The 17881-nt window shown below is 42.2% G+C and overlaps 1 protein-coding gene across 5 annotated transcripts in view; it reads left to right on the top strand.

Moving 5' to 3' along the window:
- Nucleotides 1-17881, top strand: part of LOC147058835 (multiple epidermal growth factor-like domains protein 11) — a 103373-nt gene that overhangs the window by 79795 nt on the left and 5697 nt on the right. For 2 of the 5 annotated variants that reach the window (XM_085908679.1, XM_085908683.1), the window contains exons 14-20: nt 881-1027; nt 4679-4813; nt 12985-13113; nt 13216-13344; nt 14211-14339; nt 14410-14538; nt 15673-15906. In XM_085908679.1, coding sequence (XP_085764805.1) covers nt 881-1027; nt 4679-4813; nt 12985-13113; nt 13216-13344; nt 14211-14339; nt 14410-14538; nt 15673-15906 — 1032 coding nt within the window. Of the gene's footprint in view, nt 1-880; nt 1028-4678; nt 4814-12984; nt 13114-13215; nt 13345-14210; nt 14340-14409; nt 14539-15672; nt 15919-16290; nt 16437-16835; nt 16906-17881 lie in introns of all 5 variants that reach the window. The other 3 variants (XM_085908684.1, XM_085908680.1, XM_085908681.1) reach the window with 3 other exon arrangements.

Below are 17881 nucleotides of genomic sequence, written 5' to 3'. Positions count from 1 at the left end.
CTCTAATAAGCCTCTGATATGCCAAGTTACAGAGGAGGGATGAGGAAATTCTCCATTTACACACTTGACTTGTCCTGCTGTGTGGCACGCGTGTGCGTGTGTGTGTGCGTGCGTGCGTGCGCCTGCATGTGTATGACAGTGTGTAAATGTGAATGTATGCACTGTGAGTCTCATGGATACTGCAGCCTCCAGACTGTCCCCCGTCAACACTGGCAACTCTGATCCATTCTTTAAGACTCTCTCTTAGGACACAAGTGTAAATCTGATGAAAGACGGAGACATGAGAATGATTTAAAGGCAAAGAACTGAGGCCGATTTTAAGGCTTCTGGGATTTTTCCTTAACTTGTAGTCCATTTATAACGGACAGTAATAACCTACATGAGCAACAAACGGTATGTTAGTTTGTCTGAAGACAAGGATAGTAGTTTGTTCAATATTTAGTTCAAAATGAGGTAGGCCTACCTCATGTGCACACAACAGCTGTGATGCATAGGGATCAAGACAGAGAACTCGTAACTTAAACTTGAATAAATCCTGGAATTTGAAAACACCAGCTCAAGGAAGGTAGCCACCCTTTTTGGAATTCTGGGAGGGGGCATCGGAGCTACTGAGTGTGTCCTGTAAGGTAAAAACAACAAAAAACAAAATCTTTGGACTCACCTCTGGGATCACATTCTCAAGTTTACAGCATGGCAAGTGTGCTGATGGTTTGCTCTTGGTCATTTTAAGTAAATTTCTTCATCAAAATCTTAGCATTTTATTTCTATGACAGACCAATTCCATTCAAAGTCTTTTAAAGCTGTTTTTTTCTTTTTACCTCAAATTCATACGACTTTCTGTGTGTGCATGTGTGCATGCATGTGTGTTGGTCTTTCACAGGTGTCCATTGTGACAGTGTGTGTAATGAGGGCTACTGGGGTCCCAACTGTTCTTACAGCTGCACCTGTGAGAATGGAGGCTCGTGCTCCCCTGAAGAAGGCACGTGTGTGTGTGCTCCCGGTTACCGTGGCACCAACTGCAAACGAAGTAAGAAAGCCAAATACACTCCCACACTCAAAAGACTGAACTGTAAACATTATTTTTTACTCTGTCCAGTGTGGACCAATTAAACTCATTTTAGAGTAAAATGTACTCTACAAAATTGACTGCATCCCAATACATAACCTCTCCACGGTATTCTAATACATAACGTCTTGACTCCCCCTCACCTATAGAAACACAATCCTGGCGTACCTAGCATAAAAGTGAAAAAAAAATCCCTACCGTGGACAAAATATGTCAGAAAAAGATGACAAGCATCCAGACTTTTGGGTCTTCATGGGTCAGGCATAACAACTCTGTACCCCAATCCTTGTTTTATCCGACAAACTTGCAAGAACTTTCTTTGGTGTCTGTGTATATCAAATATACAAATCACAAGACTCGTTCAGGTATATGTAATGCAGTCAGGAGTGAGACTATTTCTACATTGGGGAAACCAAACAGCCTTAAGCTTTTCGTTAGTTAAGCTAAAATCTAGCTGTGAATAGAAACTAAATTGACAACATACTAGGAGTGTCAAACTCAATTTTGACGGCGGCCACTTTGTAGTTACGGCCTCCCTTTTGTTTAATCATGTACACAACAAATGGATGGATTACTACTTCTGAAATCAGAAATCAAGGATAGGACAGAGAACACAAACTCTAGCCGAATCGGCCAACAGGTTAATTAAAGGCCATAGCATAAAAATGTGTCTTTAATCGTGTCTTAAATGTTTCTATTCAGGTAGTAGTTCTGATATCTATCGGTAGGGCATTCCAAAGCTCTGGAGCCCGAATAGAGGATGCTCTAGACGAGTGGTTCTTAACCTGGGTTCGATCGAACCCTAGGGGTTCGGTGAGTCGGTCTCAGGGGTTCAGCAGAGCCTCCACTGTGGAGGTCCGAACACCCCTGATTTATTGTGTAAATTTGTGATGACGCTTATCTGAACTGGTCTCGCAAAGGCAACAGCAGAAGTCACACAGTCATTTGCAGGTGTGTAATTTCGTGCATTGTGTTGGTTTTGTTCTTTGAACAAGGTGATGTTCATGCACGGCTCATTTTGTGCCCCAGTAAAAAACATCGATGTCTTGAATTTGAAAAAAATAATTGTATTTTTCCCTAAAGAGGGGTTCGGTGAATGTGCATATGAAACTGGTGGGGTTCGGTACCTCCAACAAGGTTAACAACCACTACTCTAGACCCTGCAGACTTCTTTTTGGCCCTCGGGTCATTAAAAGACTAGCGTTTTGTGAACAAAGGTTACGGGATTGAACGTAAGGTCGACGACATACAAAAGCGCTTAGCCATGCAGTGTGTTATAGGTTAATAAAAGAACCTTGAAGTCACATCTTAAATGGACTGGACAATGTTATTTGAATAATATTGGGTGAATGTGATCAAATTTTCTCGTCCATGTGAGCAGTCTCGCTGCAGAATTTTGTACCAACTGTAGACTTTTAACATTGGATTTAGGAAGACCAAAAAGCAATACGTTACAGTAATCAAGGCGCGACGTAATAAACGTATGTATAATAATTTCCGCATCACGAGTTGAAAGAATCGGACGAATCTTAGCAATATTACGAAGGTGAAAAAATGCAGTTCTAGTCATATTCTTAATGTGTTTTTGAAAGGAGAGCGTTTGGTCAAACATAACAGAGATTGGTTACAATATCATTTTGGGTGATAGATAGATAGATCGATATTTACAGTGGTTTCCTTAAATAGGTGGTGATAACAAGCAGTACCAAATATCAACATCTCGGTTTTATCTGGGTTAAGACGTAGGAAATTGAGAGTCGTCCAATGTTTAATCTCAGCAAGGCACACCTCAAGATAACAAAAATCCCGCGGATTTGTCATCGATAACAGCATATATAATTGTGTGTCATCCGCATAACATTGAAAACCAATGTAATTGAGGAATTATGGCACGAAAGTTGGCCGCACGCCAGCAGAAGGCAGGGAGTGCCCACACAATTGCAGTACGTACACAACATATTTACAGTATTGTACCTTGTTATAAAAAATTGTTATAATAATAAGAGTTCTAAAAACATATTTACAGTATGTACACTTGTACCTTGTTATAAAACGTTATAATAATGAATTCTAAAAACATCCTTACAGAATGTAGACTAGCTACATCGACATTTATTTTATATCATTTATACATTATTTTCTGTATGTCATTTATACTGCCTAATAATAAAGTATTTATCACATGTTTGAAACTATTATTTAATGTTCTAATAACATCTGCACTTTTACGATTTAATATACATGTACTGCTCCACAAAAACCGGCTCGGTGGCGCACTGGTTAGCACGTCCGCCTCACAGTTAGGAGGGTGCGGATTCGATTCCACCTCCGGCCCTCCCTGTGTGGAGTTTGCATGTTCTCCCCGAGCTCGCGTGGGTTTCGTCCGGGCACTTCAGTTTCCTCCCACATCCCAAAAATATGCTTGGTAGGCCGATTGAAGACTCTAAATTGTCCCCAAGTATGAGTGCGAGTGCGGATGGTTGTTCGTCTCTGTGTGCTCTGCGATTGGCTGGCAACCGGTTCAGGGTGTCCCCCGCCTACTGCCCGATGACCGTTGGGATAGGTTCCAGCACCCCCGTGGGGACAAAGTGGTACAGAAAATGGATGGATGGATGGATGGATGGATGGATGGATGGATGGATGGATGGATGGATGGATGGATGGATGGATGGATGGATGGATGGATGGATGGATGGATGGATGGATGGATGGATGGATGGATGGATGGATGGATGGATGCTCCACAAAAAATGTATGTATGTTAAAAATGAGAGGGTGACACTACTTCACGGAGTTTCACCTATTGCGGTTTTAGAAACAATTATCCACGATAAACAAGGGATTACGGTCAACTCTAACAATTGACTTTAAAAAATGGCAGTTTGTCAAACGATGCAATACATAGTTGCAGAAAAAAAAGTGCATCTGCCTTAATAACAACTTGAAATTAGAACAGGTTGTGTCACAAATGTGCCTCACATCCATAGGTGCTGGACCAGGTTTGCTTCCAGATTAGTCCTGTGGCTCTTTGATCAACAACAACTTCAAATCTGTCCATAGTTCGGAATAGATTTATTTTCAATATAAATTGACAATAGTATCGGGTGTGCTGAAGTCATTACCTTTGATTGAAAGTCTGTCTCAAGCTTGAAAACAGATACTCAAAAAAGTGGACAGAACAGACATCATATGTACATAGTTCATGACTTTCTATTTTTAAATGCAGTGCACACGCCTGCTTTCCTTTGTTTCTTCCTGCCTGGTGGAATCAATTCAACAGCTCTTGGTTCAAAGTTTTAGTCAATTGTCTTAATTAGGAGCATGAGAGAAATGGTAGAACGTCTCCATGGCCTGGCTTTCTACATAGGCTAACATCAATTAAAACAAATTACAGGTTTTAGCAAGACGATTGCGGGAGGATCCGTTGTGGAAGGCAAACAAAGCAAAAGTAATGCTACCAACAGGCTGACACCAATGTCGGGAATTACATTAACTACATGTTTTGCAAAGACAACAGTGTATTATAATGTTAAAAAATAAAGTTTCAGCCAACAGAATGCAGCTCTCCATGACGGACCCTCTTTTCTAACAAAATGTGTGTGTCACGTGCAGCATGTTCACCTGGATTCTACGGCCATCGTTGTAGCCAGTCGTGTCCTCAGTGCATCCACAGTGATGGGTCTTGTCACCATGTCACTGGCCATTGCGAATGTTTGTCTGGTTTCTTCGGTACCCTCTGCAACCAGGGTAAGTTGACACTTTCCTAAATTGGGATGTATTCTTCTGAGAAACAATGAAAAACAGACTCCTCTGAAATTCAATTGTTTTTTACTGTTTGGAGGATTTCACACAGCTGTTTTGACATGAACCCAAATGAAAAAATAAAACAGCTGAAAATATTATGTATGCATAATGTGGGACCAAAAGAAGAAAGTACAAATAAGATCAATGCAAGTGCAAGAGCTCAGTTCAGGAACAGAATTGATGATAAATCATTCCTATGCATGCAACTATGTACACTTAGTAGTAATCAAAGTCAAAGTCCGCTTTATTGTCAATTTCTTCACGTTAAGGCACACAAAGAGATCGAAATTACGTTTCCCACCGTCCCACGGTGACTAGACACAGTACACAACACTCACAATCAAATAGCACAAAGAGTAAAAACGAACAGACAAGAGCAACGAACAAGTATTAAACAAATAACCCAAATAAATAAACAATAAATAAATAAATAAATAGACAAATAAGAGAAGCAAGAGCAACCTTTCAGATACAGTTTTACGGTAATGCCACCCAAGAACCTTACCCTGGAATCCTTCCATTAAAATGAGTAGCCCGAGGAAAAGAAATGTGGACACTGAGTGCCAAGTGTTTAAAAAAAGAGTGGACAATTTGGCTCGACCTACATGTGTGAGCAGACGTTCAGCCACATGAACGTCAACAAAGCCCTTCACAGATCTAGGTTAACGGACCGACACCTCGGCTCTATCCTAAGAATTACCACAATAAATTTTACTCCAGACCATGATGTACTGGCAAAAAAGGAAGACCAACAATACTATTGATTTCTTTATGACTTTATTTAGATGTATTCTTTCACTGATTCTTCAAGATGATGTATTTGGTCAGAATGTTTGCCGTTTGATGTGATTTCGCCTCATTAGATAAACATATTTCATAAATCTGACCTGCAGGCGCTGAAGTGATGGAAACTACCGTAATTTTCGGACTATTAGTCGCTCCGGAGTATAAGTCGCACCACCCATAAAATGCACAATAACGTGAAAAAAAACATATATAAGTCGCTCCGAAGTATAAGTCGCACTCTTGGGGCAAATGTATTTGTTAAAATCCAACACCAAAAACAGACACGAACCAGCAACAACAGGCTAAACGATACGGTATGCTAACGTGACATACACAAACGAGAGGCTGAGAACGGGCCTAACGTAACATTCAGAGTTATTCAAATGATTATTACATAAATAACACGTTTATCAAACCATCTGTGTCACTCCAAATTATAAAATGCATCGATCATCGATTATGTAAACAATGCCGCGTACGCGCGCCGTCGGACTCGTGATTTGCATGTCTAATTATTCCACAGACCCATATAACGATATACAAAGTATATTTCAAATGACTCATATAGCAACAATATTACCAAACCATCTGTCACTCCAAATCATAAAATACATCGACCATTGATCGTGTAAACAATGCCGCGTACGCGCGCCGTCGGACTCGTGATTTGCATGTCTAATTATTCCACAGACCCATATAACGATATATAAAGTATATTTCAAATAACTATCATATAGCAACAATATTACCAAACCATCTGTCACTCCAAATCATAAAATACATCGATCATCGATCGTGTAAACAATCCCGCGTACGCGCGCCGTCGGACTCGTGATTTGCATGTCTGGCGTGATATGTGCTCGCATGCTGTCTATCACAAGCAGAGCTTGCATCCTAAATTGCATTGCTGCCCCTACCGGTTTTTATGTTTGTTTGTTTGTTTGTTTGTTTGTTTGTTTGTTTGTTTGTTTGTTTGTTTGTTTGTTTGTTTGTTTGTTTGTTTTACATCACCACACTAAATTCTCCTCACTATATTTCTTTTTCAGTTGTTTTCTTTGTTTTGTTTATTTGTTTCATGTACTTGAATCTTGTGCTTTAAAGTGTGCATTGCTTTATTCGTTTTTTCTGTGTATTAAAAATAATATGTGAGGTGATCAACTGTACTAGTAAGTAATGTGTTAATGATCAAGTACATTTTTTTGAAAATAAAAACACATATAAGTCGCTCCTGAGTATAAGTCCCCCCCCCAACTATGAAAAAAAGCGACTTATAGTCCGAAAATTACGGTATTCTTCATAATAACAGTGTCGTATTTGATGAGAATCACTGATGGTAGTTTTTTGGTGAAATATTTTTTTAAATGCATTTGTTTTCAAAAAGCTTTTTTTGAATATCCATACCTACTAAAAGTAAAACCTTTTATGCAATGACCTTTACATGTCAGTTCTATTACTTCACACAAACACTACATCTATCTGCTCCTGGTTCGGCCCCCCGGTCAAAATTTAGAACCCAATTTGGCCCGCCAGTCAAAAGGTTTGCCCACCCCTGGTGTAGAATAACATGTGAGAACAATAAAGTACACAATAAAGTACAGGAATAACGCAAGTTATTCGCTTTCACACAATAAAAGAAACTAGTTGTTTTTTTTTAAAGAACAAGTTTTCATTCAAACAGGTTAAAATGAAGTTTAACATTTTTTGTAATACACAAAATAATAATGATGACTAAATGACTAAACCATCATTTAAATTGATTATCACATTATTCCACTGAAGGGGAGAAAAAAGGCACTGTGTGTTCTGGTGCTCTCTTGTTTTCATAGCAATCAAATTGTTGTGCCTACCAGAGGGGAAATAGCTTGAGACCCTCATCGGTTGTAATCTTTCCTGTGGCATACATCAGGAAGGTGATGTGGTTTTCCCATGTCCTGCCTGCTAACACAAGCAATCCGTTCTGGTGATACAAAGTGAATTGGGTCAGCATCTTATTTGGCAGGTTGAACTACCTTAACTGCAGGATGTGCTGCTCAATTTTCTCAGCCTCAAAGTTGTAAAATGCAATGGGAAAAAAAAAACCAATCAGCTTGAATTAACCTGTAAAGATATGGCTATATCTTCATCTTCTTCCGCTTATCCGGGGTCGGGTCGCGGGGGCAGCAGCTTTAGGAGGGACTCCCAGACCCCCTTCTCCCCAGCCACTTCCTCCAGCTCATCCCGGGGGATCCCAAGGCGTTCCCAGGCCAGCCGAGAGACGTAGTCTCTCCAGCGCGTCCTGGGTCGACCCCGGGGTCTCCTACCGGTGGGACATGCCCGGAACACCTCCCCAGGGAGGCGTCCAGGAGGCATCCTGATGAGATGCCCGAGCCACCTCATCTGGCTCCTCTCAACGTGGAGGAGCAGCGGCTCTATTCCGAGTCTCTCCCGGATGACCGAGCTTCTCACCCTATCTCTAAGGGAGAGCCCGGACACCCTGCGGAGGAAACTCATTTCAGCTGCTTGTATCCTGGATCTCGTTCTTTCGGTCACGACCCATAGCTCGTGACCATAGGTGAGGGTAGGAGCGTAGATTGACCGGTAAATCGAGAGCTTTGCAATTTGGCTCAGCTCTCTCTTCACCACGACGGACCGTACAGAGTCCGCATTACTGCCGACGCTGCACCGATCCGCCTGTCGATCTCGCGCTCCATCCTGCCCTCACTCGTGAACAAGACCCCAAGATACTTGAACTCCTCCACTTGGGGCAGGATCTCATCCCCGATCCGGAGAGGGCATTCCACCCTTTTCCGACCGAGGACCATGGACTCGGATTTGGAGGTGCTGACCCTCATCCCGATCGCTTCACACTCGGCTGCGAACCGCTCCAGTGAGAGCTGGAGATCACGGACTGAAGAAGCCAACAGCACCACGTCATCTGCAAAAAGCAGTGACACGATGCTGAGGTCCCCAAACCGGACCCCCTCAATGCCTCGGCTGCGCCTAGAAATTCTGTCCAAAAAAATTATGAACAGAATCGGTGTCAGATATGGCTATATCTGAAAAATAAAATATGGTTCACAGATGTTTCATAATAATTGTTTGTGTACCTTCACCTTTCCTGACATAATGCTTATGGTTGGCAGTTGAGACATACCAGCATGCTGATTAAAGAGTATGATTCTTCCAGTTTCCCTTTGGTTGTCAATCATCACATGAAAACGTAAAGGGGCTGGGTGACACCCAAACTGAAAGTGGCTGTTTGGATTCCGCGCCAACCAACCACGAAATCCGAGGTGAACCACCTCCTCGAAACACTGCCATGACGAGCGACTGAGGGCATCTTCCTGCAGCTCTTCATTTGACTATGGACATATACAATACCTTTTCTTTGGATTGTTTTATATAGTGTATTCAATGTTGCCCTCTCTGCATCCATTGCAGCCTGGTCGTACTGGAAGGGGGATCCTCCCATCTGTGGTCCCATCTCAAGGTTTCTCATTTTTCCCCAGTTGGGGTCTTGTGAGTTTTTCCTTGCCCTCCTGGGAGTTAAGGTCAGGAGATAATTATCAACTGTGGCCATGTGACGTGTCTGCCTTTGAGACGTGTTTGTGATTAATGTCTACATAAATAAAAATGACTTGACTTGACCATCAATGCTAATAGTCCAGCTAGCCATATTGGTAATCAACATAGTACCATTTCAACACCTACAAGGCTTACCAGGCAGATTTGTCAGAATACCACCAGAGAGTCTTATTCTGGAGAGGAACTGTTTTTCAAAGTGGCATAAACTGCAAATTCAGAGAAAGTTGTGGGGTATGTTTTGTTATCTATGTGACACACTGTAGCTTGTTTTGGAGGTATTTTCTCTCACCCCAAGACCAATATCCTGTAGTCAAAATGTTTAGTCACAGTGTTTCTATATAGCGATTCCATGAAAGTTTGAGAGGTTTAAGTGTTGTATTGATTTTCATTTTGTCTTCGCTCTTCACATGATTCGTTGATATTGTGGCGAGACATTTGAGTCCTGACGAGTGGCCAAATTAGGTACATTTTCCAAGAGGTGGTTCATCGACTCCTGACTAATTTCAACGAATTACGCAGCATCATACCTGGTTAGAATACCTGCCTCACAGTCCAAGTGGCGCTTCTACCCTGCTCTTTTCCTGTGGACCTTGAGATTATTTACATATTCTTGTTACATATTCCATCCATTACACACATTTGGGGGGGGGGGGGATACATTTGATCACATTCTTGATATGCTGTATATTTCGCACGATTCATAGTTCTGTGGGTTAAACTGATTTTAACTCATCAATGAAGGCCATAAAAGGTTCATTGCCAAGTTGAATTCTAAATGGAGATGCTGGAGAAGTGAGCTGTAAAATATTCATTCGCATTAAACATGAAGGCAGTCTGTCCTACATTAGTTATTCTGCTGCATCTTTGAGGCAATCCATAGATAACTTGGAAGCCCCGATAAAGTCGATGTCCGGTGTTAGCGCCCATCCATCCTCTCACACATCAGACCTTCACCGCCAGCATATGAGAGGACTGGGATTTAATTTAATTCAAAGGACTTTTATGGACTCTCCATAGCACAGGTGTCAAACTCAAGGCCCGCCACATCATTTTATGTGGCCCGCGAAGACAAATTGTGCATCAAATTCGTGTGTCATTACTAGAATTGCTAATTGTCTTCGCTTTTAAAAAAAAAATTTTTTTTTTTTTAATATTTGACCAGTTTTTACTCGTCTGATTTGAAAATGAGTTATTGGTCAGTTTGTTATGTAGCTTTTACTGTATATAATATGAAGTGCTCACACATTTATTTGGGTTCATAATGGCCCTCCAAAAGAACCAATGACTACAATGCAGCCCGCAAAAAAAATGCGGACATTTCTATAGGACACACGTTAAAATTAGTATGCAATTCAAGATCTTTTTTATTGCATTTTCAAAATATGCTTTTATATTAATTTGTCTTCACAATATTTTGTTGCATTATGATGTGTTGAGAGGCGGCACGGTGGGGCACTGGTTAGCACATCTCCCTCACAGTTCAGAGGGTGCAGGTTTGATTCCCTGTGTGGAGTGTTCATGTTCTGCCCGTGCCTGCGTGTGTTTTCTCCGGACACTCCAGGTTCTTCCAACTTCCCAAAACATGCATGGTAGGCTGATTGAGCACTCCAAATTGCCCATAGGTGCGGATGGTTGTATGTCTCTGTGTGCCCTGCGATTGGCTGGCAACTGGTTCAGGGTGTCCCCCGCCGACTGCCGATGACTGCTGGGATAGAATACAGCATGCCTACAACCCCCGTGGGGACAAGCGGTACAGAAAATGGATGGATGGATAATGTGTTCAGTATTATCCTCATTTTCAGTCACTGATTAGTTCGTGGAAAACACGTCTTCCTGGTGTGGCCCATTTTGTACAGTTCAGGTCCTAAATCCTTGCCTTGCCTTTTAATTTGATTTGATGTTATAGTGGTAACTTTTGGTCTGTGTGACTAGAAGAATTAAGTCGGTTTGGATTGGACCTTCTTATGGTTTTGGTCAATGTATCATTTATGATCCGATCAAGTAGGTTGACTGAAGTATCTGTTTATCAAATGTGGAGGAACACTGTATCAGTTATTTTGGTCTAAAATTGTCAGATGCTGCTGAACGCTGAATGTTTACACGCTTATGAACTGTAAGGGTATCAGAGAGGGTCAGGGCATCAGAGAGGGTAAACCGAGGATGGATAACTAGCCCAGTTTATGTATGGACCGTGTCACAACACCCGGAGGTCAGCTTGTTGGGAAGATTAGCAGCACTGGACTTTCGAGAGGAGGCTAACCCTTCAGCTGAATGTGGCCATTCACAGCACCTCCTTTTCAGTACCCCATACCTGGACTTCAGGGGAAATTAACCCTTGCCTATTTCAATTGAATATATAACAATGTATGAACACGGCGGCACGGTAAACCACTGGTTAACACATCAGCCTCACAGTTCAGAAGTTGTAGGTTCGATTCCCCGTGTGGAGTTTGCATGTTCTCCCCATGCCTGCGTGGGTTTTCTCCCCCACCCCAAAAACATGCATGGTAGGTCGATTGAGCACTCCAAATATCCTGTAGGTGTGAGTGTGTGCGCGGATGGTTGTTCATCTTTCTGTGACCTGCGATCAGTTCAGGGTGTCCCCCGCCCTATGACTGCTCCAGCACGCCCACAACCCCCGTAGAGAAAAGCTGTAAGAAAATTGGATGGATGGAGAATTCATTACATAAAACCTCTCAAAATGCGTTGTGTTTGCATATGTTGATGACTGGTGAAAAGAAATTGACGCGACAGGAAACTTCAGCTGCTGAGAGGCTGCTCGGTTCTCTATAATCAGACACGGAGAGGCTAATCCTTGTGATATGTTGAAGTAGTCATAAGTAGAGATGTTCATGTAAATGTTGGTGCTAATTGATAGCTGTTTTTGGACATTTAAAGCAATAGTCTTTACAATGATTTCCAATGGGAAAATTGTGATCGCTTCCTTCTGTGACGTAGTCAAACTGATGTGTCAAATCAAGCAAACTCCACCCAAAAAACTCATTCAGTGTACCACCCTTCTGTTCTAAAATACCATTAAATCGCTTCAAAGTTTTTTTTCAGGGTGGAATTGTAGCACTGACCATTTTTTGGTACATTTCTATCACATACGTGCCAATTTTGGCTCGCTTTACCCTCCCTTTAATCTGGGTTCTAATAGTTTACCTTTGTATATTTGTGCCTTAATCAGGTGCCTCGCTTTTTGTCCAAACTTAAACAAGAGTTAATTGGGACCGCATTATTATTGATTCCAATACCTACTATTCACTTCCACAACATTCAGAATCCACATTCAAAATGCCCAAGTTACTCCCCGGAACCAACAAGGCACAAAGACCTTGTACTTAGTTAACTGTCTGACCTTCTTCATCTTCATTGCATGCCTCATAAATCTGTCCTTAACATTAATTGCAAATCTTCTGTGTAAGTCCTTCAACCTTTTGTGTGAGTGGGGGTGTGCGCGCGCACGCGTGCGTTTGAAAATTTTCTGACAGTTGCCAATGTTGTATAATTAACATCTCTCTTAATTTTGTTTCGATTAGAAAAACAGATCATTCGCTATATGTTTTGTTTGCTCAGTACTTTATCACAATTTGAAATAATACATTCATTAAAACTGAAAATATTTAAAAATTCATATACCAGAATTTTAAAGTCGCTTATAATATTCAATGGCCAATGCTTTGCATACAATATGAAAAATGTGAATGTTAATTTTTTTTAGGAATAAAATGCATCCTTTTTGGGTGATTATGTGTCAACAGTATGTTCCAGTGGAAAATATGGTAAACACTGCGCCGAGACGTGCCTGTGCACAAACAACGGCACTTGTAATCCCATCGATGGCTCGTGTCAGTGCTACCCTGGATGGATTGGAGATGACTGCTCCAAACGTAAGACATGAATGACAATACTCTACATAAGCATAACCACTCAGATGTTTTTACTCGCACATCCAGTCATCTCTGTGACATATTTGTGTGTCTTGCTGGCAGCCTGTCCTCAGGGCTCGTGGGGTCCCGACTGCATTCACACATGTAACTGTCACAATGATGCTCAGTGTAGCCCCACGGATGGAGAGTGTGACTGCAGCCCTGGATGGACAGGACTCTTCTGTACTCAGCGTACGTCTCTGTCGCTCTCTGACTCCACACACACGTACCTTAGTCACAACTTTAGAAAAAAATACATTTATCCCACACTTCAGCGACCTGTAAATCATGTGAACTACATCAACCTTCAATCCAAAACGATATATCATTTCTAACTGTAATTACAGGTTTAAAACTTGTTTTTAATACAAGATCAGCAATGTCAGTGTCCACCTGCGTTGAATACACAAGCACACGTATTACATTCTGCGATTTAGTCGCCATCTAGTGGTTGATTGATAAAGCTACATGGCTAACGCACAGCCTCTTATTGAAGTAACTGCAAATCAGTTCGGAACTCCGGCCTTCTTGATGGAGTATGTTCTCCTCGTGCTTGTGGGGGGGGGGGGATTTACGCATATTCTGGCTTGCTCCCACATTCCAAAAACATACAAGTTGCTTTACCTAGAATCTGTAAATTTTCCTTATGTGCATATGAAATGTCAATGTCCGGTCAAGGGTGTAACCCACTTCTCGCCAAAGTCAGATGGAAAGGCTCCAGCACAGCCAAGACCCTGAGTCGAAGCAGTATAGCAAACGGATTGATGGAGCAATATCCATTTAAAAAATGCAGTTCTGCTTGATTAAAAATCTCCAATAATTTAATAATCACCATTGGCTAATTACATTGAAAATAAGTCCAGTTTGTTTCTTGTTTTTTGTAAATACAAACCTCAAAAACTGAATGAGTAAAAGTGGGTTAAAATCTTAGAAATTATTTCATATTTGCATGTTTGGAGCAAGTATAAAGTGGCTTAAGTGATTTGTGTGTCTAACATACTTACGTTGGTTTTTGTTTTTTTGCTTGTTTGTGTGTTTTGTTTTTGTTCCTTCCTCAGGCTGCCCAACAGGTTTCTACGGTATTCAGTGTGCTGAAGTTTGCCGCTGTCAGAACGGGGCTGACTGTGACCACGTCAGTGGGCAGTGTTCGTGCAGGACGGGCTTCATTGGCGAAAGTTGTGAACTCAGTGAGTGGTGCTTCCATTGTTTCGTTTGCCCAACCTGTGAGCCAGGTAAAACCTCTTTTTCTGTGTGCAGAGTGTCCCGCTGGGACTTTTGGTTACGGCTGCCAGCAGCTATGTGAGTGTATGAACAACGCCACATGTGACTACGTAACGGGAACCTGCTATTGTAGCATTGGATTCAAAGGCATCCGGTGCGATCAAGGTGATCATTTTCTTGTGTTAAGATACACGGGTTCACATTGATAATCAGACTGTGTGAATAAATCGAATTTACAGGGATCTTCAAATGTTGTATTAACGACATTTTGAGAGGAGTAGAGGAGTAAATGGACCTTTATTATTTAGTTTCCATTTAGGGCAACTGCAAAAAATAGCCGTAACTTCATTTTTGTGCCCGTGCAAGTCCAGTCTTGCGTGTTTGGGGCCATATTCTGCACATCTGGGCGTGCCGGCGCACGAAGCATCCCAATATGAAAGAAAGGTCTCTCTGCGCTTGGTATAAAAGCGTGCGCATTGTCATTTGTGTGCAGGAACAATGGTTTAGTTCTAGATGTTAATGATTTTGGTAGACACACTACTCGTAACTGGGTCTTCATGAATAGGACACAAGCAGGGTGGCGCGGTGAAGCATTGGTTAGCACATCCGCCTCACAGTCCAGTGGTTGCAGGTTCGATTTCACCTACGGTCCTCCCTGTTTGGAGTTCTCACCGTGCCTTCATGGGTTTTCTCCGGGTACTCCGGTTTCCACTCACGTCTCAAAAAACATCCGTGGCAGGCCGATTGAGCACTCCTAAGTCCCCATAGGTATAATGGTTGATTGTCTCTCTATGTCCTGCGATGGGCTGGCAACCAGTTCAGGGTGTTCCCCGCCGGCTGCCCAAAGTCAGATGGGATAGGCTCCAACACAACTGCGACCCTCGGGAGGATACGTGGTTCAAAAAATAATTGGATAACCCAACCGTGGGATAGTCCCCTGAATCATTAATTGAATGTATTATAATGATTAAAACAAGGAAAAATCCAAATAAAAGCAGGATAATGAAAAGCAAGCTAGTGAAAACAGGCTAGTTTCCAGGCCAGATTTAAATCCATGGACAATTTAATCAGCTCTCAGATGTTCAGCAAGTTCATCAATTCCCCAGTTGAAGAACACAGACGCTTCCATTGGTTTAGTTCTGGTTCTGGAAATGCTCAATAAGCCTGCACCCAATGACCTGGGTGGTCCGGAAGTCTTATAGGAAACAAAGTTTTTGGGCCCAGGACCATTCAGAGCTTTGTATATCAAGAAGCATTTGAGTTGCCCTGTTTTACATGTTCATGAATTTTACTTTTCAGCAGCCCTCGTGATGGAGGAGCTGAACCCCTACACCAAGATCAGCCCTGCCCTTGCATCGGAGCGTCAATCAGCGGGCGCCATCCTGGGTATCATCTTTCTGCTGCTGCTCATCATGACCATGCTGTCTCTGGTGGTTTGGTTGCGCTACCGACAGAGGGAGAAAGGCCATAATGTCCCCAACGTCACCTATACACCCGCCCTGCACATCAACTCCACCGACTATTCCCTCTCTGGTAAGCTCTCTCGCGCTCTCTCTCTCTCTCTCTCTCTCTCTCTCTCTCTCTCTCTCTCTCTCTCTCTCTCTCTCTCTCTCTCTCTCTCTCTAAAAAGAAGATTAGTGTGTGCCTCGCAGCTACAGAGTTGATCCTATGCTTCTTTGCAACCCTGGCAAAGCATAATTTATTGGGATACAAGTTGCTGCTGGCACTACACCTGAGATGAATGAGATAATCTGATCCTTCCTTTGCAGCATCCACCATCATCAAATAAGGCAACATCGTTAAGGTGTCACTTAAGCTCTTTCTGCGCCAGATACCAGAATTTTACCTCTGATTGTCATGTTCACCAGACGTATGTACTGTAAAAAAGATGATGTGTAGAGAATGTGGTGACAACAGGGTGTGCTGGCCTGCTGGCTTCTTCAGAGTCATCACCTTGTAACAGCTCCATAGGCCACTGCTTCTCCAACCCTAGCTACCGCACACTGGCCCCCTACACCTGCGCTGCCCCCTACGCCAAACCAGACAAGAGGCGCTCCACCAAGGTGGGCCAACATAACTTCTCTCATAGGGGAGACCTTAAATGTCATGTGCTAGTGAAAGTCCTGCTGCAGACAAAGGTACTGACAAAATGAAAAGAAACAAAGCCATTTGGCAAAAAACATGAAGTAGCACCACTTTAGGTGCCACATAAAATGATGTGGCAAATAAAGTGAGGCTACTTTGACTTTAACACCTTAAGTCTGTGCTCTGCGCCTCTTTACGCTTCTTCTCTGTGTGTTTTCCGATTCTGTGTGGTATGCAGCGCAAATGTGCAGCTGTGCAAGTTGAATTTGCTGTTTAATAATGATAATGAGTTGAATTTGCCTTTCAATAATGATAATGATGTCAATGCTCTAACTCCTCCCCTGTTTCTGTAATGAGGCTTTCCTTTTATTGCCCAGATGAAGGCCAAGCAACGACACAGGAACAGTGCTCCAGAGTGGGGCGCCTATTGTAACCTCAGTGAGTTGGGTCAGTCACCTCTTTTTGCTGCATCAAACTGATGACTCAAACTTTTTCATACATAAAGGTCAACTCAAATGCTTCACAAGAATTAAAATCCCCACCTCCCTCAACCTCTCTATGGAAACTCGCCTAAAAAAAACACACACACACACACACTTCAGATGAAATGCATACATGAACGCACCCCCTCGGCCTTGCTTTAATTGTCTGGCAATTGGTCTTTGCTACCATATAGGTGTGTACTGCATTGACCGGCGTTACAGTTACCAAGTGGAGCCACTCTACAGAGGTACATTGAGAGAAGGACCCAAGTTGGGATCTCATCACCTCAGACTCCTCATCCAATCCGCTCATTTGTACACTTTCCCTAGCCAAAGATTGCCTCTCCTGCATTTTAAACCTCCTCACTTGTGTCTTGATATTGGAGCACTGAATGTCATACAACACTGTGTTTTAAAGTCACCACAGACTGAACTTTGTTGCCATACAAAAAATCTTACAAGATCTTACTAAACTAAGCGTGGGTTAAGTTTCTTACTCAGTGAAGTTATGAATAGAATAGAATAGAATAGAATAGAATAGAATAGAATAGAATAGACAGCTGGAATAGGCTCAAAACTCCCCCTGACCCTGGATGGGATAAGCAGGAGAAAACGGATGCAGTGATGGAATTTGGGGTGTCCATCACAGATGATCAATAAAATTGCCTATATTATGTGTATTGTCTTTAGAATTTTACACATAAGACTGACAAGGTGAACTAAAAAGGTGAAGCATGGAAATCATCAGTGTCCTCAACCTAAACTTGTACCTGAATGTTTTTTACACCGCTGACATGTTGTGTATGAGCTGGTCCTTATGAATGTCTTTGTCTGCAGGTTGCAACTGATTCCTCTCCTCTGTGTGCCACCCACATCTCTCCACCACTGAAAGTTATCATTGTGTGCTGTTTTTCCTTTAAGCTTCACAGAATGCCACCACT

This window comes from Syngnathus leptorhynchus, chromosome 3, assembly GCF_054491065.1.
Source record: "Syngnathus leptorhynchus isolate UIUO chromosome 3, UIUO_Slep, whole genome shotgun sequence".
Classification (NCBI taxonomy): domain Eukaryota; kingdom Metazoa; phylum Chordata; class Actinopteri; order Syngnathiformes; family Syngnathidae; genus Syngnathus; species Syngnathus leptorhynchus.
The sequence above is the reverse complement of the archived record's forward strand: the minus strand, read 5'-3'. Positions and strand labels throughout refer to the sequence as shown.